Below are 23,633 nucleotides of genomic sequence, written 5' to 3' on the forward strand. Positions count from 1 at the left end.
TTGGAGGAGGCATCTACATCTTAACTTGTTTACTGCGTGCTGAATAGTGATAGAGAATAGTATCTAACTAACCTCGTGCACCTCAGTGTAAATATCTGCCGACTTTCAACTCGCAAACTCGCTCTGCTTCAATCTTTCAGCTGGCATGCCTTAATTTATCCGCTGGCCCATCAGTGGCTGGCAGCTCTGCATTACTGACGATTCAGTAAAAATCAGAAAGGCCTCTGAGGGGTTGTTAGTTCCTCAGGGGTGGGAGCATGTGTTAATCACTAGCTCACGTACTCCATTCATCATTTTCTGCAACTCTTTACGGAATAACAGGTAAGGATGTACCTTACTGATGATTTCTGATTACTGATGAACCTTTTCTGATGAAGGGTCTTGGCCCGAAATGTCAGCTTTTGTGCTCCTGAGAGGCTGCTTGGCCTGTTGTGTTCATCCAGCTCCAAGCTTTGTTATCTCGGATTCTCCAGCATCTGCAGTTCCCACTAGCTCTGCATTACCGATAGCTCTAGCAAGTGCCGTGGGCACTATTGTTCAGCCAGCAATTAGCGATCGATCCAGACCTACAAGGATCTTAGGGTGTGAAGAAATGTTGGACAACAGTTATTGGAGTGGGGGAACAGAAATAGCAACACAGTGGGGGGAAAACTGTTGGGGCAGACTCTAATTGTCCTGGAACCTGAAACAGAGGCCCTCACAATGGCACAGCATTTATTTAATGTGCCTACTCTAGGGTAGCCATTAAAACTCAGCCCCTTGTTTTAACTGATTGAATCCACTGGGGAATTGCGACTACTAATATTTTCCGAGGGCACTCAAAGAAATCTCCTGGTTATTAATTATGGATCATAGAATCCCAACAGTACAGGTAGCGGTCATTTGGTCCGTCAAGTCTACACTGCCCCATTGGAAGAGCATCCCAACAAGATCCACACCATCCCCATATTCCCCATGGCTAATCCACCTCTCACACGCATCCCTGAACACTATGGGGCAATTTAGTGCAGTCAATCCACCTAACCTGGACATCTTTGGACTGTAGGAGGAAATCTGAGCACCTGATATAAACCCCACAGACACATGGAGAACGTGCAAACGCCACACAGACAGTTGCCCAAGGCTGCAATTGAAGTGGTGGCACATTGAGTCCATAGCACTCTGCCAGCTTACCATATCAATGCCAGGATAGTCCAGGGGCATTCCAGAGTGTTTGCAACTAACCAGAATGGAATAATTTTAAAAATTACATTCATACAATACATTTTAACTTAAAATTTGCAAGTGACTTCAGAGCATCTTTATCAAGTACCATGTCACAGAAAGAAAGAGGCAGTTGGGTGACTGAAAGCTTACTGAAAGACATGGATTTGACATAGAATCCTAAAGGGTGGAAGTGAGGTACAGGATGAAGTCTTAGAGCTTACACTCCATGCAGATGAAGATGTTATCATCAATGGTGCAGTAGTCAAAAAGTGGTGAGCTCAAGAGGCCAGATTACAGAAATCTGGAGTGTCGTGAGGCTTGAAGAGACCAGAGTGAGAAGGAACGGTGAAACCACGCAGGGATTTGAAATTACGGGTAATATTTGAAAATTACATATTGCTTAACTGGAAGCCAAAGTAAGGCAGTCAAAGAGGTGAATGGAATTTGACATTTGACGTTGAATTTGGAACGATTTCAGGTTTAGGCAGGGAAGATGCAGGAAGCCAGCTAAGAGAATATTGGAATAGTGATGTCTCGAGGTAACAAATGCACGATTGAGGTTTCAGGAGCAGATGAGGTAATATGTGGGCAAATATTACAGAGATGGAAACAGGCAGTTTTAGTAATGGCACAGATATGTAATCGGAAGCTCAGCGCAGTGAGCAATTCCTAATGGATTGAAGGTACCTTTGTATAACTTAGAAGTGATCAATTCCTGTCCTTTGACAGTTCATCACTTCATATTCTGAGGAATAATCTGTGATCTCACCAAATCTAAACATGATGGCTCTATGGGGTGGAAGCTCTGCCCATATTAGAGCCACTTGGCAGCAGCTTTCCCTGTCCAAGACCATAGTTGAGTAAATATGAGTCAGTGTTTGAATGTGGTTGAGGCGCGAGATATAAAGACTGAACGCAGTAAGGAAAGGGCACAGCAGGAAAGAGAAGCAGCTCCTTTACTCTGAGAAAGCAGCCAGCCGATCACACAAGAGGCAGAATGAAAGCCTTCCTCCTCACCATTGCTGCAGTGCAGATTCTCCACTGCTCAGGTAGGTACCAGAGAGAGCTACACCTCATCAAGCAACGAGTTATTGGCAATGAGTCTCACTCACTGAGATATCACCAATGTGTAAAATAACTCGCTAAAGAACTCCAGAATGTTTTGTACAACTTTCCTTTTCTCTCGACAGGAATACCAAGCCCAAAAGATGCTCTGAGAGTGTCTGTTCTAAAACTGAACCAAATCACTGAGACCAGCAATCTGTGTGGGATAACCAGGAGAAGAGTGAAGGATGTAAGTGTGTCCCAGTCTCAGTCAGTTTCATTCTCTAAACTCTACGACAATGTTACTGAGTGCAATTCACTCAGATTATTACACAGGCGCAGAATGTTATATTGCACTTAGGCTGGTGAATCAGACTGGAGGTAGGGAGAGATGAAATCGAGCAGGGATTTGAAAGGAGGGTAGCAATTTTGCAATCAATGTGCTGCTTAGTTCATACCCAAAAGAAGACAATGAGCACTGGGATAAATGGAACTAGATGTGAATTAAGTACTCACACCAGAATTCTGGGTGACCACAATTTTACAGGTTGAGGATTTGGAAGGTCATTAAGGGAATGTTAGAAAAGTGAGGTCCGGAGCAAACAAATGCACGAGAGGTTTTAAGAGCAAATGAAATTAGGCAGGACTGAATGACATCAGATACAGCCAGATAGTAATAAGCTGCCTCCCTCATTAGATTCAACGCACTGGAAAATTGTCATACAACATGGATTTAACATTCTCTGTGAAAGAAACAGTCTGCTCCAAGAATTCTGGACTGGAATTTGATGATCCCAGTTGTTTCTTCCATCCCAAAAAGACTGCGGTAAGTTCAAAAGTCACATTGTCACACCCAGACCAACATGCATAATGATATCATTGAATGCGATTTTAATCAATTCTGCTTTGACAGGAAAAAGGTTTGTGTAAAAGTCGTGTTGAATACTTTGCTGATGAGGTTATTGATGTTGCTGTGGAGTGCCGGGGGTTGAAGACATTTGATAGCAACAGCGACGTTTCAGAGTTGACTGAAAACAGTATTGAGGTAATTTCATAACTGTACATATCCGCTTAATGAGATTTTTAATATCGCAGATAATTTACATTTCTCATTGGTCTGCTGTGCTAAATAGAGAAATATTAATATTTTATTACAGGTCAAAACTAAGTCAAAGGAGATACCAAATGAGGATTCAATTAATGTGAGTACAAAGTAGGAATTTGTCAGATTTTTCTCATTGATCAGGAAAATTCATAAAATGCTTAAACTCCAGGATCAAACTGTGTCAGAGCAAAGTATCAGACAGCAAGTTGCTTTAATCAGAGATAGTAGGGCAGGAGAACCAAAATACAGAGAAAGTTTGTTCTTTCCTATGGACCAATCAACTACACAGGTACAAACAATGACATTAGAAAACCAGTATCTCTTACAATTTTATAAATGATGAATACTAATTACTTGTCATTTGCTGATGGAAATGCGGGTTTGTCACAATAAATCGCAATTAATGGAGAATCAGAGCCTCCATTCTTTTATCCATCAATCCCACAGACTGTGTTGATCAGTGCTGTGCTAGAAATTTTCAGTAAGGATTTCCCGACTCCAGACATAACCCTATCAGATCATAGGCTGCTCTTTTGTTGCGGGAGAGAGACAACTAGTAGTGGTTTAACCTGAGGTTCACAACATCTCAGGTACGGGGATAGTTTGAAGAGGAGACTCTTTCATGCCAACTTCATTCTGTGCAGGAATTGAACCCGCACTGTTGGTGTCACTCATCACCCGTCCAGCCAACTAAAGCTAACAGAATTTCCCAAAGGTAAAACACTGAGACACCGACTGCCAATTTGGAAACTCAAAACATTGCCCCTTCCACATTTGGAACCTTGTTGACATTTAATTGTTTTGTTTCGAGTTGATGCCACAAATCAAAATACTAAACGTTCTAATCTGGATATTTTAATCCAGGAGGAAAGCAAGTCCACCGAATCATCGCTGGAGGAGTCTCCTGATGTGAGTACTATCTGAGATATTTTCTGTCAGCTAGCTATAACAAATGTAAACTGTTGAAAGCTTGATTCAGCTGTATCAGAACAAGAGTTTGAACCAGCACTATGTATTTCATTTAGTTAAATGCATTTCTACGACCTAAAAATTGAAAACAGTTAACATTTCCTAATTTATGGTTTATTAATCACTAAATCTTTGGCTTAAAAATAATTTCAGTTATAGTAGTAGTATTATAATACTAGTTTATAATTTAATTGTCTTAAATATAATTCTATAGTTCAATATTTGTAATAAAATATTAAATCATTTCCCTGCAATAACAAGATGTATCTGAATATTTTATTCCAGGTGAAAAGCAAGTCAACAGAAACATCCCTTGAGGACTTTCCCAATGTGAGTATTTATTTTTTATTTTATATTTATTGCACTATTTCTTCATGGAGCATGCTCATTAACCAAGAGTCATGTATGGTGGTTAGTGCCATGGGGCAGGGTGAGGAGGATGCTGGGTCCAAGAGCTACCTCAGCTGGTGTAAGAATTGAGCCCACCCTGTTGCCATTGTTCTGCATCAAACTCTCTCGACTTAACAACTGTGCTAACCCCACCATCTGATAGTTATCACTTCAGTTGTTGGATTGATGCTAATTGAATGATGATTGATTCCTCACATTGAGAAGTTTCCAATAACTGGAGGGACACAAATGATGGTTTCATGAGGACAGCATCACTGTCATTCTCCTCATTCAATCGATTAGGAATTACTGGTTTTTCTGAAAGTGTGAATACATTACACACTCATCAATGGAAAACGTCAGCCTGTGTGTGTGTGTTGTTTGTGGTGGTGGAGTGTCATGGTGCACTGGAGCACCAGCCACATTGATTAGATTAGATTCCCTACAGTGTGGAAACAGGCCCTTCGGCCCAACAAGTTCACACCGCCCCCTGAGGCATCCCACTCAGACCCATCCCCCTATAATCCACACACCCCTGAACGCTATGGGCAATTTAGCATGACCAATCCACCTAGCATGCACATCTTTGGACTGTGGGAGGAAACCGGAGCACCGGACGAAACCCACGCAGACACAGGGAGAATGTGCAAACTCTTCACAGACAGTTGCCCGAGGCAGGAATCGAACCCGGGTCCCTGGCACTGTTAGGCTGCAGTGCTAACCACTAAGGGACCGTGCTGCCCTAAATTTGGCAAGGATTTCTCTGCTCCAGCACTGTGTCACTGAATTCAGACTCTGAACTTGAAAGAGTTGTCACTGCCTCATTGACAATCTGATATTATTTCACTATTTTGCTTAGAGATGACTTGAAAAATTGAGATTATTTGCAAAATGCTAAGTATTTAAGCATTTTTTTTAATGCAGGTGAACAGCCAGTCAACAGAAACATCATTTGAAGATTCTGTAAATGTGGGTATAATCTGGGATTTTCTGTCATAATTATTTACGCAAAGAAAATGTTAAAACTTGGAATTAACTGCATCACGCTTAAAAGCAATTCAGTTTTTATTAAATTAAATGAATGTCTAGAGAATAGAAGGTTCAAGAGTTAACATTTTCTCATTTATGGTTTAATGATCACAGCAATCTTTGATTTAAAAACTAAGTCGTGAAATTGTTGATATACAGTTCGGGACACCATACATCAGATGAATGTGAATGCATTTGAGAGAGTGCAGAAGAGTTTTACAAGAGTGATTTCAGGGAAGAGAAATTTCAATTATGAAAATAGATTGGAGAAGTTCACAGAATCATGGAATCATAAAATTTGAGTCCATTTTCCTTAGATAGGAGAAGGTTAAGATGAGATTTGATAGAAGGTTTCAAAATCAAAAGGGGTTGAAACCAACTGGAGAGAAAGAAACTGCTAGATAATAAAATGTGAGGCTGGATGATGTTGTACCTACAACGCATCATCCTCCGACACTTCCGCCATTTACAATCCGACCCCACCACCCAAGACATTTTTCCATCCCCACCCCTGTCTGCTTTCCGGAGAGACCACTCTCTCCGTGACTCCCTTGTTCGCTCCACACTGCCCTCCAACCCCACCACACCCGGCACCTTCCCCTGCAACCGCAGGAAATGCTACACTTGCCCCCACACCTCCTCCCTCACCCCTATCCCAGGCCCCAAGATGACATTCCACATTAAGCAGAGGTTCACCTGCACATCTGCCAATGTGGTATACTGCATCCACTGTACCCGGTGCGGCTTCCTCTACATTGGGGAAACCAAGCGGAGGCTTGGGGACCGCTTTGCAGAACACCTCCGCTCAGTTCGCAACAAACTACTGCACCTCCCAGTCGCAAACCATTTCCACTCCCCCTCCCATTCTCTAGATGACATGTCCATCATGGGCCTCCTGCAGTGCCACAATGATGCCACCCGAAGGTTGCAGGAACAGCAACTCATATTCCGCCTGGGAACCCTGCAGCCATATGGTATCAATGTGGACTTCACCAGTTTCAAAATCTCCCCTTCCCCTACTGCATCCTTAAACCAGCCCAGTTCGTCCCCTCCCCCCACTGCACCACACAACCAGCCCAGCTCTTCCCCCCCACCCACTGCATCCCAAAACCAGTCCAACCTGTCTCTGCCTCCCTAACCGGTTCTTCCTCTCACCCATTCCTTCCTCCCACCCCAAGCCGCACCCCCATCTCCTACCTACTAACCTCAACCCACCTCCTTGACCTGTCCGTCTTCCCTGGACTGACCTATCCCCTCCCTACCTCCCCACCTATACTCTCTCCACCTATCTTCTTTACTCTCCATCTTCGGTCCGCCTCCCCCTCTCTCCCTATTTATTCCAGTTCCCTCTCCCCATCCCCCTCTCTGATGAAGGGTCTAGGCCCGAAACGTCAGCTTTTGTGCTCCTGAGATGCTGCTTGGCCTGCTGTGTTCATCCAGCCTCACATTTTATTATCTTGGAATTCTCCAGCATCTGCAGTTCCCATTATCTCAGAAAGAAACTGCTCCCTGTTTATAAATGAATGCATCAAGAATGAGAAAACAGAGATATCAGGTAATTTAAAAAAGATGCAAATGTAACGTGAGAAAAAAAGACTCTTTCACACAGTGAGTAGTTGTGGTCTAGAACACACTGCCTGGAAATATGGTGGAGACAGGTTCAATTGAAACAAATGGAAACTTACTTAGGATTACGAGAAAAGGCGCTAAAATAACAGAGTCACAATGCTCAGTCAGAGAGATGATTTAGAAACAATGGGCCAAATGGCCTAATTCTGTACTATAATGGTGCTGTGACAAAGATAGTTTCATTATTCAATGTTAATTAAAAAATAGCTCATGGATTCCTTGTGTAAGCATAGTAGCCCGAATATTTTAATGCAGGTGTAAAGTCTCATTTACAATCAGATATCATTTAAACTGCTGTTTAGAGCAGAATCTAAAAGGTCAACATTATTTAGAAATACTAAGTATATAAATCTGCATACTCTAGGTGAGGAGCAAATCAACAGAAACATCAGTGGAGGATTCTCCAGATGTGAGTACAACCTGAAATTTTATGTTGTTTATACTATTAACACAAATAAGCTGTTGAAACCTGGATTCAGTTGCAATGCACAAGTCTGACACAGCTCTGTGTTTTTAACCAATTCAACATATGTACAGGCTCTATAAATTTAAACAGTTAATATGTCTTCATTAATGGCTTAGTAATCAGAAGAACCTTTGGTACAAAAATAATTTCAATGCTCAATAACAGATGAAAGACATATCATTGATTCCCTTTAATAACCAGATGAATCTTAATTGTTTTTAAACAGTTGAACAACAAGTCAACAGAAACATCATTCGATGTGTCATCAAATGTGAGTATAAATTGAACGTTAGTGTCAGAGAATTGTCTCTCGATCATAATAATATATTGAACTCACGTTGAACTCAGCCCATTTGAAAATGACCATTATTTTTGTTCTGTTCATTCCAGGAACAAAATGATGATTCAAGATCTTAACTAGGAATGAAACTTCTGAAAGTCTGAACTTGATGTGAACACAAGAAGACCTCATTCATATTAAAGAAAATGTTACCAATTGTACTTTATTTGTTCATTAATAAGGATGAAGGGACCTGGGGTTCCTGTCTGTATATTTTACTGTAACTGGGAGATTCTATAATTTGTAAATGTTCCGTCCTTTGGTGTATGTGGTTATCTTGGTTTCTATGGACCATATTAAAATTGTAAAGAATATTTTCTGGTGTTTCTCATTTCAGTGATTAGATTGGAGTTTAAACTGATATGGTGCTCAATTCAACCTGTCACACACTGTGACCAATTCCGGCGGTTTACTGGTGGGGCTGCTGGGGAATTGGGGATTTACTGCTGAAATTGGATGAGTGAGAAAGGACATATGGGTGAAGATGAGGACCACTTATTTCATTCTGTAGACTTCTAAATTACTCGGTTGCATGTCCTTAACCTGTGTGTGCAGAGCCTCTTAGGAAGATACATACAGCGAATAATGCTGGATTTTGTCTTGTTGGAGGCATGCTTTAAATTTTAGCAGGAAATGTTTTGCATAATTGATCCCGCTGTCTTAATTAACTGTAGAACCTATTGGGAAGGAGTAAGAGAATGTGTTAAAACTATCCAGAAATAATTGTCTTGGCTATTTGTTCTAAAGCTGAGCCAGGAGGTTCACAGTGCAACAACGGCTGTGAAATTTAAAAATTTGCTTTCACATTACTCCACAGAGAGTTTGTACAAGCACTAGTAATGATGCAATAACTACCTCAGAGACATGGTCCATGGTGAAAAATGTTGGGAAGTAAATATTCCAGGGCATTTGATATTTCCTAAAGATAAATAAAAATTAGTAAGGAGAAATAGCCTGATATTAAAACCATGCCGACATAAGAATGCAAGAACACGAGAAGCTCAGGAAGTAGAATCAGTATGGGTGGAAATAAGAAATAACAGCCAGAAAACAGTAGTGGGATTGTTAGTAGGCCCCAAGCAGTCAGACACTATCTTGATCAGAAAATCTTATAATAAAGGCAATAATATTGTTATGGAAGTCTTTAAACTCCATACAGACTAAACAATTCAAATTGGCACGAAAAGGCTTCAGGATGAGTTCACTGAATGTATTTGAACTCATTTCCTCAAATGACAGCTGATGAAACCAAGTTGGGCAGAGGCTATTCTAGATCATGTGCAATGAAAGCGTGTTAGTGAATGATCACTTACCAAAACATTGTCTAGTGATCTGCAATCACAGATTTATTTTTACATTAAATGGGGAAGTGCATAGATAAGTCTGCATAAAACTAAAGTATTAAAACGTAAATAAAGCCAATCACATTTGCGTTAGGAGCATGTTGGCCATGATAGAGGGGGAAATTTGGTGAAGAGCGTGACAATCCCCAGCAAGTACAAATATTTGATAAACTATTTCAAACTCTGAGTCATAGAGTCAAGGAAAAAGACCCTTTTGACCAACTAGATCAACCATGGACCAACTAGATCAACCATGCTCCCAAACTAAACTATCTGCACTTGCCTGCATTTGGCCCATATCCCTCCAAACTTTACCCATTCATGTACTTATCTACACATCTTTTAAATGTTGTAACTGTACCTGCATCCACTATTTCCTCTGGCAGTTCACTCCACATACTAACCACTCTCTATGTAAAATAATTGTCCCTCGTGGCCCTTTTAAATCTTTCTCCTCTCACCTTAAAAATATGCCCTCTAGTTTTGGACTCTCCCACCCTGGGGTAAAGGCCCTTGCTGTTCACCTTATCTATGCCCAGCATGATTTTATGAACCTCCATAAGGTCATGCCTCAACCTCTTACGCTCCAATGGAAAAGCATCCCAGCCTATCCTTATCACTCAAACCTTCCAGTCCCAGCAACATCTTTGTAAATCTTTTCTGAACTTTCTCCAGTTTAATAATACCCTTCCTGTAACAGGGCAACCAAAACTACACACAGTACTCCAAAAAAGGCCTCGCCCAACGTCCTGTACAACCACAACACGATGTTCCGATTCTTACCCTCATACATCTGTTGTGAATCCTCTCCAAACATCTGTTTCATTGAGCTACAAAAGCGCATAGAGAAAACCAGTTGATTATATGCTAAGATAATAAAATGTGAGGCTGGATGAACACAGCAGGCCAAGCAGCATCTCAGGAGCACAAAAGCTGACGTTTCGGGCCCAGACCTCTGACGAAGGGTCTAGGCCTGAAACATCAGCTTTTGTGCTCCTGAGATGCTGCTTGGCCTGCTGTGCTCATCCAGCCTCACATTTTATTATCTTGGAATTCTCCAGCATCTGCAGTTCCCATTATCTCTGATTATATGCTAAGTAAGGGGTTAGTAGTAGTATAATAATAAAATCAGCTACATTTAATGGGTCTCACAATGGCTTAATGGTTAGCACTGCTGTCTCACAATATTAGACACTTGGGTTTAATTTCTTCCTTGCATTTAATTTACACATTCTCCCTGTGTCTGCATGGATTTTCTCCAGATGCTCCAGCTACCTCCCATAGGTCAAAGATATGCAGGTTACGTGGATTGACCATGCTAAGTTGCCATAGTACACAGGGATGTGTTGGATTAGTCACGGGAAATGTAGGTTGGCAGGGTTAGGGTAGGGGGATGGATCTGGGTGGCAGGCTCTTCAGAGGGTCAGTGTGGACTCAATGGGCCAAATGGCCTGCTTCCACACAGTAGGGATTGTACAATTCTAATGTTTGATGGCTAGTACTAAAACTAGGGATTAGACGAATTTTAAAAGGTAACAAAAGGTGGTCATAAGTTAATAAAGATGCCAATATATTATACAAGAGTAAATTCATCAAGAATATGGAACAGATTGTCAGAATTATCCATGAAAATGAAGAGAATAACTAAGGTAAATGTTAGTCCTTTCGAAGCAAAGCCTGGAGATATTGTCACAGGGAAAAAATAAAGGCAGAGAAATTGAACAAGTATTTTCAGAATAAAGGACATAAAAATATACCAGAAATATTGCAGAATTAAGTACTTATTCGGAATGAGTTAGGGAAGTTTCATACAACTTTTCAGTATTCTCAAAAAAAATTTGGACATTCACAGTTGATTACTTGGTCATAAATCACACTGCTTTTCACAAAAGCAAGAGAGAGAGAAAACAGGAAACTACAGCCCACTTAGCTTAACCATCATTAGGAAAATCCTGTAATCCATTCTAGAGATGTTATTATAGGATTATTATAAATCAATACATGGTTTGATGAAAGAGGAATCTTGCTTGATTAAATTATTACATTTTTCAGAAGATATAAATTGGAGGGAAGCTGGAGGAAAAACCAGACGCTACAGTGCATTCAAATTTTCAAAAGGCATTTGATAAGGTGCTACATGAAAGAGTGTTATGCAAAGATAATGGGCTATGTTGGGGATAAATAGATTACCAGAGACTAGTAGGATAAATTACAGATTATATGGAGTAATTTGGAGTTCTTACTGTCTGACTTCAGGTAAAGAGCTGGAGGAAGGAGGGAAACAGACTAATTTTGCTGCTCCATACAAATTAGCGCAACGCTATACTTAAAGTAAATGAAATGACATGGCATACAGTACACATCAAATGTTCAATGATCTGACAGAGTTTCAATGATGTGAGGTGTGCTAGCACTGTGTCAAATTTAATTTGTCTCATTAAAACAGCTCATGTTCAAATGCAGCAAGGTCCGCACAATATCCAGGCTTGGGCTGCAAAGTAGCAAATATCATTCATTCACTTAGTAGTCACACCAAAGCCAGGAAAATGACTGAAATAACTCCAAAGAGGCTGCTATCCCATCACCAAGTCACCCTTTATTTACAAGTGCATAGTACTTGATTCTGGTATGGCTCCCTCAAAATGTCTGACACTCCTGTTTATATCTGTCAGACAGGGCTCCCTGATTGGACCAGGGTAACAGCTCAATCAATGAACTCATATTCTATGAGGCCACCCTGGCTGATGTTGTTCCAATCACTACAATGATCACCTTCAACAAAGCTTTCGTTAGTCCCATAACACCAATGTTTTCTGTAGCCCTGCAATTATTTTCTCTTTAAATAGTCCTCTTTGAAAGCCTTGATCAAACCTGCATCCAACATGTCGTGGTTGATGCATCATCCACAGATCTGGGAGTAGTCATATTGCAGATTCAACATGATGGGATATGAAGGGCTGTCTCTTGTTCTTCAAGGACTCAGACCAGACAGCAAAATGCTGGAATAGGGAAAGAAGCACAAGCCATGACTCAGGAATGCAAGAAATTCTCTCACTGAGCTTTAGACCATCCATTTAAGATTTAAAATACTGATAACTCCATGGAGTACAAAAGAGATTCCAAAGAAACAATCGAAAATCCAGAGATTTCAGTTGCAGTTGCAGTGGTATGACCTTCCTGTGGAGTATGTGCAAAGAAAAACCAAACTATTGTTCATGGTCTATCAAGACTAAATGTTCAGGAAAAACAGATGGAAACTTTGCCTCAGGAATTGAGGCATGCACCTCCTGAAGCATTCAATATTCACCAGTCACACCAAGAAAGATCCATGAGTGTTGAGAAGCTCAATTATGCTATGAAGAATGTATATAAATTTTCGTAAACCTTTTTTGAATCCTGGCCGTAATAATCTCAGTAATTGCATCATTAGCAGTATTTTGAACAATATCATTACAAGGGCATTATTCATGACTTCTTGGTCTGTGGTTAGAGCTTGGTGATGCCACAAGCTCTCCATTGGGATCACCTCCAGAAGATTCGCCAGAGACAATTTAATATTTCCGACTGCCAGGCCAAGGCTTGATAGTCCTTGCAACGACCTGATGTTTCACATTATCTCAAAGAAGCAGCCTCTGCATGATACACTGTTGACAGGAGCAGAAAGGATGCTTCTGCCCTCCTACTTTCCAGCCAGGCCATGGGAATGCCTTGGCATTAGTCTTTGAGAATTTCTCGTCTTAATCAATTATTATTTTTCCCATTGGATTGTGTTTCCAAGTAAGTTTGACTAACCTCTGAAGCTTTCTAATCTCTCTGAAGAGTATATTTCCCACACACAGAATCTGGCTATTGTCATGTGAACAGAATTTGCCAATGAGTATTTATGGCGCAACCCCTATTAAGTGATCATCTCTTTCTTACTTCTCAGTTCCACCCAATAGCTTCGCTGGACATATTCCCAAGAACATCCTCCCTAAGTACAGGTGTAAAATTATCCTTAATCAAAAATGCCACTCCCTCTCTGCTCTTCTATCCTTCCTTTGGCATCTACACCCTGGAAGATTAAGCTGCCAGTCCTGTCCGTCCCTGAGCCATGCATCTGTAGTTGCTATGATATTCCAGTCCCATGTTCCCAACCAAGCCCCAAGTTGAGACAGATAGCAGGAGCTGCCAATGCTGGAAAATCTGAGACAACAAGGCGTACAGCTGGATGAACTCAGCAGGCCAAGCAGCATCGGAGGATCAGGAAAGCTGACGTTTCGGATCGAGACCCTTCTTCAGAAATGAGGAAGGGAAGGAGATTCTGAAATAAATAGAGAGAGATGGGGAGGCGGAAAGAAGATGGATAGAGGAGAAGGTAGGTGGAGGGGACACAGACAGGTCAAACAGGCGGGGTTGGAGCCGGTAAAGGTGAATGCAGGTGGCGAGGTAGGGAGGGGTAGGTTGGTCCAGGGAGGATGGACAGGTCAAGGATGCGGGATGAGGCTAGTAGGTAGGAGATGGGGTTGGGGCTTGAGGTGGGAGGTATGGTTAGGGAGGCGGGGACGAGCTGGGCTGGTTTTAGGATGCGGTCGGCAGAGGGGAGATTTTGAAGTTTGTGAAGTCCACATTGATACCATTGGGCTGCAGGGTTCCCAAGTGAAATATGAGATGCTGTTCCTGCAACCTTCGGGTGGCATCGTTGCGGCAATGCAAGAGGCCCAGGATTGACATGTTGTCCAAGGAATGGGAGGGGGAGCTGAAATGATTCGTGACTGGGAAAGCCCCAAGTTGATCTGCCTTACCTATTCGGCCTCTTGCATCGAATTAAATGCAATTTAATTTGTCAGTCCGACCTCATTCTCTGCTTTGATCCTGCCTGCCCTGACTATTTCACTTACTCCTTTTCCAAACAGCACTCATCCCAGACTGACCTTTCTTTCTCACTATCTCCCTGGGTCCCATCCCCATCCCTTTACTGGTCTGTGTCTTCCCAAGCAGGTCTACCAAACCTTCCTGCCTGTACATTAGGCCCCTTCCAAATCAGATGCAATCCTTCTTAAACAGATCACTTAGGCTTGTGCAGGAGATTTGTAGCTCGGGTTGTGGAAGTTGTGGTTGGTTGGCTCGCCAAGCTGGTTCATTGTTTTTCCGCAGACATCTCATTACTCTGCTGGGTAACATCTTCACTGCAACATCCAATGAAGCACCGTTGTGTTTTCCTGCCTGTTATTTGAACTCTGGAATCCATTGAGCAGGATTTTCGCTTTTCACAATTACAACATTTGAAGAGCATCTGGATGGGTTTATGAATAGGAACAGAGGGATATGGACCACATGCTGGCAAATGGGACCAGATTAATTTAAGATATCTGGTTGGCATTGATGTGTTGGACCAAAGAGTTGGTTTCCATGCTGTACAGCACTATGAGTCCAGCATCCCCACCCCACACCCCTTAGAAACAAAAAGCAGTTCTGCAAGAATAAGTGGTCGAGTTTCTTTTTGTTACACATTATCACGATATCACACAGGCAACAGAACAAGAACAAAGACAAATGCAGAGCAAGCAGGTGAAAGAAAATTGAAAGACTGTGAAAGGTACAAACTACAGGCTACAGAGATGGTAAAATCTAGTGATAATGGAACACATTTTACTACCTATCATACAAATATTCTGCCTGATCAATTAGTCCCTATTGCTGTTTCAACACAAGGCACCAGCGGAAATGGATCTTATTTTGCTTTAACTTTCAGTCAGTTAGGTTTCCCACGACCAAGGTTACTTCATTCACAGCCGTTCTTCCACTTCATGTTCCACTCGAGTGAAATTATGTTCTGATCTTCGATTCAAGGTGAATCGCTTTCGAGGTGCAGACACTGAGTAAATTCAGTGAGTTGGCTTGTCTTTTCCAGCACGGACTGTGAAGCTGGACTGGTCGTACTCTTTCACCACAGTTCAGTACATCAACATAAGACCTGTTAACATCAGCTGTTGGGTGTGCCTTCCTGTAGAACGTCTGCTCAACAGCATAAGCTTATCACAACTCCACTTTCCTCTCATTGAAAGCCAAAAATTGCCGGCTCACCAGTTGTGACATCACCAACGCACGCGCAAAGCCACATTGCTACATTCAAGACTTTTGTTACTGGAGCCCAACATCAGTACACAGCGCACGGCAAGATGGTGCTCAATGTCCATCTTAACTGAAAATGTACAGTCACACCATTTACAGGCAATAAATGTTTGCATCAATCGTGTGTTCAGATCTCGTATGCCTTGAGCTCCTCAAAGCTTCTATCAATATTCCTACACACATCCTGACACAACAGGCGTTGTGAGAAGAGGTGGCAAGTAAATATTGAACTCCAAATTAAACACACAGCAGGAACGGGCTGACAAGCAGCCTTCACATATGAGATTTACTTAAAATTCTGAAATAGCGAAAGGTTTGTTCAAATCTCCTAAAGCTGCAATATTACTCATTTCAAGGCTTGATTATAGTCTTGTTTGGTTCTGGTTGGATGTTTGTAGTTGTTAATTGAAAATAATTCCTGTTTTTGGCAGCTGTTCATCATCAGGACTTTCTCTCCTTGTTAAGCTGCTGAATGCTTGCCTTTTCTCAATATTTTTCCTGCCCCTCATCCTCCCTGTTCTCCTCCCACAGTAAACCTTGGGCCTCCTCGGAGCCTCACGTAGCCGGGAAGGCAGGAATGCCTGACCATTGACTTTTCTGCAAGTGTCAATAGCCCCTCAGCCCAAAATAAATCTGTGAATGTACTACCTATACATGTAGAGTTAAATGGTTTCTGTTGTCAGGAATAAGTTGCAGCTACAGGGACATTCTGGTACTTGCTGTGATTTTGCTCAATGGTTTCTCTTTGGAAACCAGCTCAGAGTCAGCAAGTGTGCATTCTAGCCATCATTCTGACAATAACACTGCACAATTCAGTGGCCAAACACTACTTAACCAGCAGCACTGATATGCTCAAGTAAGCTGACATTTACAATCCACTACCTCTTGGATATTACAAATCAAGAATCACAGCGAACATCAGTGGTTTAGCACTGAGTCCACTAGCATGAGGTGATGCGTGTAGAGGCTGGCATTAAATCAGAAAACAAACTTGCGCCAATGGTTTTGATGAAGACAGAGATTAGAAAATTATCTACATCTGAATGTAGCTGGTGAAGGTTATTTTAAAGAGATAACATGAACTGCAGATAGTGGAGTCAGAGATAACAATGTGAGGAGCTGGAGGAACACAGCAGGTCAGGCTTCATCAGAGGAGCAGGAAAGCTGATGTTTCAGGGCAGGGCCCTTCTTCAAAAGATTATTTTAGGTTGCTGTTCAGCATGTGGGTATATGGAGGAGGCCCACTTGATTTGCCCATCGATAAGAAAATTAACTGTTCACTTCTTGCAGTGAAGCAGCACAAACCACTAAGCAATTAATATCTGATAGCAAAGTGTGAAGCTGGATGAACACAGCAGGCCAAGCAGCATCTCAGGAGCACAAAATCTGATGTTTCGGTCCTAGGCCCTTCATCTCTCAGGCCCGAAACGTCAGCTTTTGTGCTCCTGAGATGCTACTTGGCCTGCTGTGTTCATCCAGCTTCACACTGTGTTATCTTGGATTCTCCAGCATCTGCAGTTCCCATTATCTCTGAAGCAATTAATATATAATGTGTATTATTCGCTTTTAGGATCCCAAATATTGAAAACTGGTGTTTGAGGTGATTTAGTGCTAACTGAGCTATAACAAAAGAGGCTCTTGACTCAAACAAAATTTTACTTAATCAAGTATAAGTTACATTAGTACAACAAACCTCGTCACCAAGACTATGAGGTGGACTACCGATGTAGTTTTTTACTCCATGTAATCCTGAGATATTCTGCCCTGTCACCACTCAAGCCTGACATGATCAGATTGAGTGAAGTTGATGTAGACACAAAAATAATTGTATTGTGCAACACAGTATAAGACCATTTATTGCGTGTTTTATAAAAAATTGTGGCTAAAATGAGCACCAGCATTTTGAAGGGGTGTTACGTGACTTGAAAAGCAAGTAACCTGACATAGCAAGCATTATGTAAACAGCTACTTAAACCAACAGTAACATAAGCGGTTGCAAATTAATTGGAACCAAGGTGTTTTCTGTACAGATGCAACTGGGTGGCAACAAGAAGCTGGTTGGTCTATGGACTAGTGATCAGATATCAATGACAGAAGCCTTTTGTCTGCCAACAATTGTGTGATCAGTTCTCAGGTAACTCAATAGCTTGAAATTGGGAACAATGTAGCAGTCTCTCTGTTTTCTGCAGTCAAATCCCTTTTTACACCTGAACAAATCTAGTTCGTCTTTTCTTCAGCAATTGTGATACATTGAGATTTCAACTAAGTCAAAAAACTTTGTAAGCAAACTGGCCACTTTGTGTCACTTGCAAAACAGTGGAAGCATCCAGAGAAATGTGACTGAGAAGCAATGTTCTGACCAACCTGGGAATCATAAGGATCATTTCATCAACCCTTGAATAGGAATGAATGAACTGTTTTCTAGCATTCCTTTGCCCATACCCAACTTTTCCCTGCCTGTATGTGTGTGCAGTCAGAAGCCCACACAATACCATGTTATAGTTTATTTGAAATCACAAGCTTTTGGAATGCTGATGAATGAGTAGCACTCTGAAAGCTTGTGATTTCAAATAAACCTGTTGGATTATTACCTGGTGTTGAATGAATTCTGATTTTGTTCACTTCAGTCCAACACCAACACATCTACATCATGTACGTGTATGTGTGTAAGGGAACGTTTACAAGAGGATTAGAGTTTTAATGTACAGAGTTTTCCATTGATGGTTTATAACTATCTACCAGTAATTAGAGCATTATTACTTCTAATAAAAGTTGTTCTTGTTAAGACAGAAACCTGCTCCATTCTTTCAATAAAACTGAGTCTGAAAATCAGGTACGTTCGAGAATTTTGCATACTTATTTTAAAATATTTAACTTTTGCAGCAACTCCAGGAATAATGGGGCTTTATTTCCAATACACTAACAGATGAGTTGTGACAACAGTTTGCAGAATGATGCAGGTATACCTGACACGGTTTCCTGGAATTCCTGCACCATGTATGTCAAAATCATGCACGAGAGAGGCATCCCGTGGTCTGTGCCATTACTTTGAGTTTATGCTGCACCTTCAACTTGAAGATAATGAGCTGCATAAAGTTACTAAACATGTGCCCTGATAGCAGCATGGATGCAGATGATCGCTTTCAGGGAACATAACTTGTGCTGGGATCCAACAGTCATTAACAAATTAGATCTAAGGAAGGAAAGAAAAGAAGTGAAAACCAAAAGAACTGGGATGCTGTAAATCAGGAACAAAAAGAAAGTTGCTGAAAAAGCTCAGCAGGTCTGGCAGCATCTGTGAAGGGGAAAACAGAGTTAACGTTTCGGGTCCGGAGACTCTTTCTCAGAACAGTTCTGAGGAAGGGTCACAGGACTGGAAACATTAACTCTGTTTTCTCCTTCACAGACCAAGAAAAGAAGCGAATTCAACTTAAAGAGAAAGGAAGAAAAGATTAGTTTATGAGGGAAAGTGATGGGGAACTATCATGACTGAAATTAATATTTCAAACTGGAAATTTTGTAAAATCCTAAAAGAATTGTCTATCTGCAGGAAAAAGACACAGCATTTCAAATTTTTTCCCTCCCAAGTTGCACTGGTTGATTGAACTTACAATTTCAATAATGATATTGTTAAAGAGAAATTGCGAATAATGAACCCAAACACCCTGCAATGACTTCAAAGGCAAGTAGCATGGAAATACAGAAGTTCTTCTAAAAAAAATGGTGAGAAAGAGGAATCAATTGAACAAGTTCTCAAGATTTACAATTCGTGTTGCATCTTCTCAGCAAATGAATCTTTAAAATAATGGCCTTACATAATGGGGAGAGGAAATTCTGTGACAGATGTGCCTCAGGGCTCTGAGGTCGCACTGAATTAGTGCGTCCGCAATATTTATACAGGAGCATGCAACTTCTTATATCCAGTTTTATTCAACGGTAATGACATCAGATGGCCAGAACCATGCAGACATGAGCTATAAGTATCTAGCACTCTCCTGGAAAATGTTCATCAGGATCCCACCCCACCCAGACATCTCTCTCCCCCAACATACACCCACTCCATAGAAAGCATTCGCCACAACTCCTGCCCCTTCCTCCCTCCACCCACCAATTCCCAACCTGCTGAACTGCGCTCACCACCATTCGCTTCATCACATCACAGACTGTAAGCAACTCCATGACCTCTCATGCTCCGTACCTGCACTGTACAGAGTGCTCTCCACATCCCCCATTCCCTACTCCCAACTCACCTTCTGGAATCTCTGGCTGCTCTCCCACCGATGTTAAAAGGGTTGCATTATTAGGAGTGGAGGAAGATTGATGCAGTGTTTACATGAATGGTGAACATGAGACTGAATAAAGGGGAGAATCACAGTGTTGGTAGTTGAGAGGCTGTTAACACAAAGAAGTTCCAGCCGCAAGACAACACATAATCATGGATAATATGTTGAAATATTTTAAGAGAGAAATAGAACCAGAGATAACACAGTTAACATGATATCTGAGACATTTAAACTCTTACTTACCAGAATACGGAAGCTTGTATCATAAAATGATAATTTAGCTTATCAGTGACCACAGATCCTGTACTATGAAAAACAGTTGGATAGCGGGTACACACCATATTTCTGTGGAAGCCAAGTTCATGTGCCTGGAGTGGAAATCCTAAGCTCAATTGTAGTGTGTAGAATGAGTCATGGAGTGGAGGGTCAACAGTGATGACCGTTCCATGGACTATTCAGGGAAATTTGTGCACTACTTCTGCAATAAGGTTTTATCCAAGATTATGCGATGCACCATTTAACTGAAGGTTTACTCTAAAGTTAGCTGTGTAAACACCAGAGAACTGACATACACACTGTGCCAATTATACATGATAATTGCCTCTCCTCTATCCATTTGTCATTTCGTACTCTGAAGAATAATCTCTGATCTCACCAAATCTAAACACGATGGCGATCCTGGGAGGAATCTTTGCCCACATTGGAGTCACTTGGCAGTAGCTTTCCCCGCGCGGGACCATCAAACTGAGTAAATATAAGTGTAATATATAAAAATATATAATTGAATGTGAAGGAGGTGTGGGGTATAAAGTCTGAATGCAGTGAAGAAAGGGCACAGCAAGAGCGAAAAGCAGCTCCTTTACTCTGAGAAAGCAGCCAGCCGATCACACAAGAGACAGAATGAAAGCCTTCCTCCTCACCATTGCTGCAGTGCAGATTCTCCACTGCTCAGGTAGGTACCAGAGAGAGCAGCACCTCATCAAGCAACAAGTTATTGGCAATGAGGCTCACTCACTGAGATATCACCAATGTGTAAAATAACTCGCTGAAGAACTCCAGAATGTTTTGTACAACTTTCTTTTTCTCTCAACAGGAATACCGAGCCCTAAGGATGTTCATAGAGTACCTGTCATAAAACTGAACCAAATCACCAGGACCAGCAATCTGTTTGGAATAACCAGGAGAAGAGTGAAGGAGATAAGTGTGCCCTTGTCTCAGTCTGTTTCACTCTCTAATGACTGGAGGAATATTACTGAGTCCAGTTCAATACATATTATTAAGCAGGTGTAGAATGCAATATTACACTCACACTGATGGGTGAATCAGCCCAGAGTAAAAGTCTCAGATATAATCAGGTGTTAACGAACTGTTTCCCTCTCATTAGATTCATCAGTCAGGAAAACTGTCATGCAATGTGGATTTAACATTGTCTGTGAAAGAAATTGTCTGGCCCAAGAATTTTGGACTGGAATTTGATGATCCTAGTTGCCACCTCCATCCCAAAAAGACTGCAATGAGTCCTGAATTATATTATCACATTGAAATTGTCATGTGTCCTGAGTAATATCATGTAAAGAACTGTGTGCTCTGAATTATATCATACAAAGGGCTATATGTGACAAAACCAGAAATTGCTGGAGAAACTCAGCAGGTCTGGTAACATTCGTAGAGAGAAAGCAGAATTAACTTTTCAAGTCCAGTGACCTTTTCAGAACAGGTAGCTTCCGGGCAAAAGTTGTATTTATCTTGATGATAATGGGTGGGAGGAATTTAAAAAAGGAGTGAACTGATAGTTGCAGATGGAGCCCAGAGAGATATAGAGGAAAAGAGGAAATGGTGATAGTGAGCTTGGAAGAATAAAAACAAGATAGGTGTTAATAGGGTCCATGACTGACAAAGTACGTTGGCTATGCGCAAAGCAAGCCATGTTTTGACAAGAACTGGGACGTGGGGGTGAGTAATAAACATGGAAGAAGGTGTTCAGATACTAATGTTATTGAACTCAATATTGAATCCTGAATGCTACAGGGTCCCCAAGCAAAAAATTAGACATTGCTCCTTCAGTTTGTACTGAGTTTCACTGGAGCAATGCAGTGGCATCAAGGCAGCAATGTTGGCAAAGGAATATCATGCGCAGGCTGGACAAACATTTTCTCATTATTCAGTAAGGGGCCGAGCAGCCTTAAGCAAATTCTGCTTTTGTTTCAGATTTTCAGCATCCACACTTCTATAGAAAGGACCTTGCATACAGTTAAAATATACAGGACTATGCATATTAAATTATATCATAGGAAGCATAGCAGGATAGTTGATGTGTCACAGCTACAGCATATGGAAGTCCCTGGATGCCACATTGGTCCAGAGCAAACACACGCGTGGCAAATGTTTAAAGTTTGAGCAGCTTTGTTTCAGAGATTATGAGCTGATGCAATAAGACATGTGTTACAGGAATCGGTGCTGGAACTTCAACTGCTTACAACTGATATAAATGACTTAGATGAAGGTATGATTGCAAACGTTGCTGAGGACAGAAAAATATATCGGAAAGTAGATTGTGGAGAATACAGATGGACACTATAAAAAGATATAGATAGTTTAAGCGTTTGGGGAACGATGTGGCAAATGGACTATCATGTAGGACAATGTGAAATTGTCCCTTTTGCAAGAAGAATAAAAAGAAACATTTTATCTGGATGGTGAGAGATTACAAATCTCTGAGATATAAAGAGATCCCTAGAGCCCTCATGCATGAATCACAAGAGGTTGGTAATCATATACAGCGAGTATTTAGGAAATTTAATAGAAAGAGGGCTTTTTTTCTCTCTGAGGGTTGTAAGGCTTCTTGTCTAAAAAGAAAAAAATGCAACGTCCTTGTATATTCTTAATGTAGAGGTTGATAGATTCTGGTTAAGGGAGAGGTTATCAGGGAGACATGGAATTGCAGAGTTGAAGTTGCATTAAGAACAGCAATCTAATTGGATAACGGAACAGTCTTAAGATGTTGAATGGTCTACTCTTGTTTCTAGTTTGTACGTTCATACAGTTTTACATATAATGCATGTTATCATCAAAAAGCAGGTGTGTCCTGAGTCATACCATATGAAAGGCTACATTTTCTGAGTTCAATCATAAATAGGGCATTGTGTATGGAGTTATGCAATTGAAAGGGCCATGTGTACTGGGTTACAAAAAGGATGTGTATTTTGAGTTAATCACAGTAAATGCCATATTGAATAGGCTGGCAATCAAATGTTAGAAAAAATCAATTTCTGAAGAATGGTCCTGGCCCGAAATGTCAACTTTCTTGCTCCTCTAATGCTGCCTGGCCTGTCGTGTTTATCCAGCTCCACACTATGTTATCTCTGACTCCAGCATCGGCAGTTTGTACTATTTCTTAAAAAAGAATCCTCGTTTGACAGGAGAAAGATTTTTGTAAAAGCCATGTTGAATATTTAGCCGATGAGGTTGCTGACATTGATGTAGAGTGTTGAGGGCTGAAGACAGTGGACATCAGCAGTGACTGATCAGAATCGAATGAAAACAGCATTGAGGTAACCTCCCAATTATATACAACAGGACAATGAAACTTATAACATTTCAGATTAGTTACAAATGTCTCATTGATCCTTTGTTCTAAACCATAGGAATATTTACATTTTATCCAGGTAAATGACAAATCAAGAGAGACCTCTTTCGTGAAACCACCAAATGCGAG

At 41.1% G+C, this 23,633-nt stretch overlaps 1 protein-coding gene and 1 non-coding gene across 2 annotated transcripts; one reads left to right on the forward strand and one right to left on the reverse strand.

Annotated features, from left to right (window-relative positions):
- Positions 1-211: 211 nt before the first annotated feature.
- On the reverse strand, positions 212-344 carry LOC125454530 (U8 small nucleolar RNA). The gene has a single exon (XR_007248019.1). It is a non-coding gene; the product is annotated as a U8 small nucleolar RNA (small nucleolar RNA).
- Positions 345-2,149: 1,805 nt separating this feature from the next.
- Positions 2,150-8,464, forward strand: LOC125454522 (secreted phosphoprotein 24-like). The gene is made up of 11 exons (XM_048535417.2): positions 2,150-2,255; positions 2,397-2,500; positions 2,948-3,076; positions 3,164-3,295; positions 3,408-3,452; positions 4,220-4,264; positions 4,610-4,654; positions 5,639-5,683; positions 7,737-7,781; positions 8,065-8,109; positions 8,229-8,464. Exons 1-11 carry the CDS (start codon positions 2,204-2,206, stop codon positions 8,253-8,255), a joined length of 714 nt encoding a protein of 237 aa, XP_048391374.1. The 5' UTR covers positions 2,150-2,203; the 3' UTR covers positions 8,256-8,464.
- The last annotated feature ends 15,169 nt before the right edge of the window (positions 8,465-23,633 follow it).

Source organism: Stegostoma tigrinum, chromosome 7 (genome assembly GCF_030684315.1).
Source record: "Stegostoma tigrinum isolate sSteTig4 chromosome 7, sSteTig4.hap1, whole genome shotgun sequence".
NCBI classification, from domain to species: domain Eukaryota; kingdom Metazoa; phylum Chordata; class Chondrichthyes; order Orectolobiformes; family Stegostomatidae; genus Stegostoma; species Stegostoma tigrinum.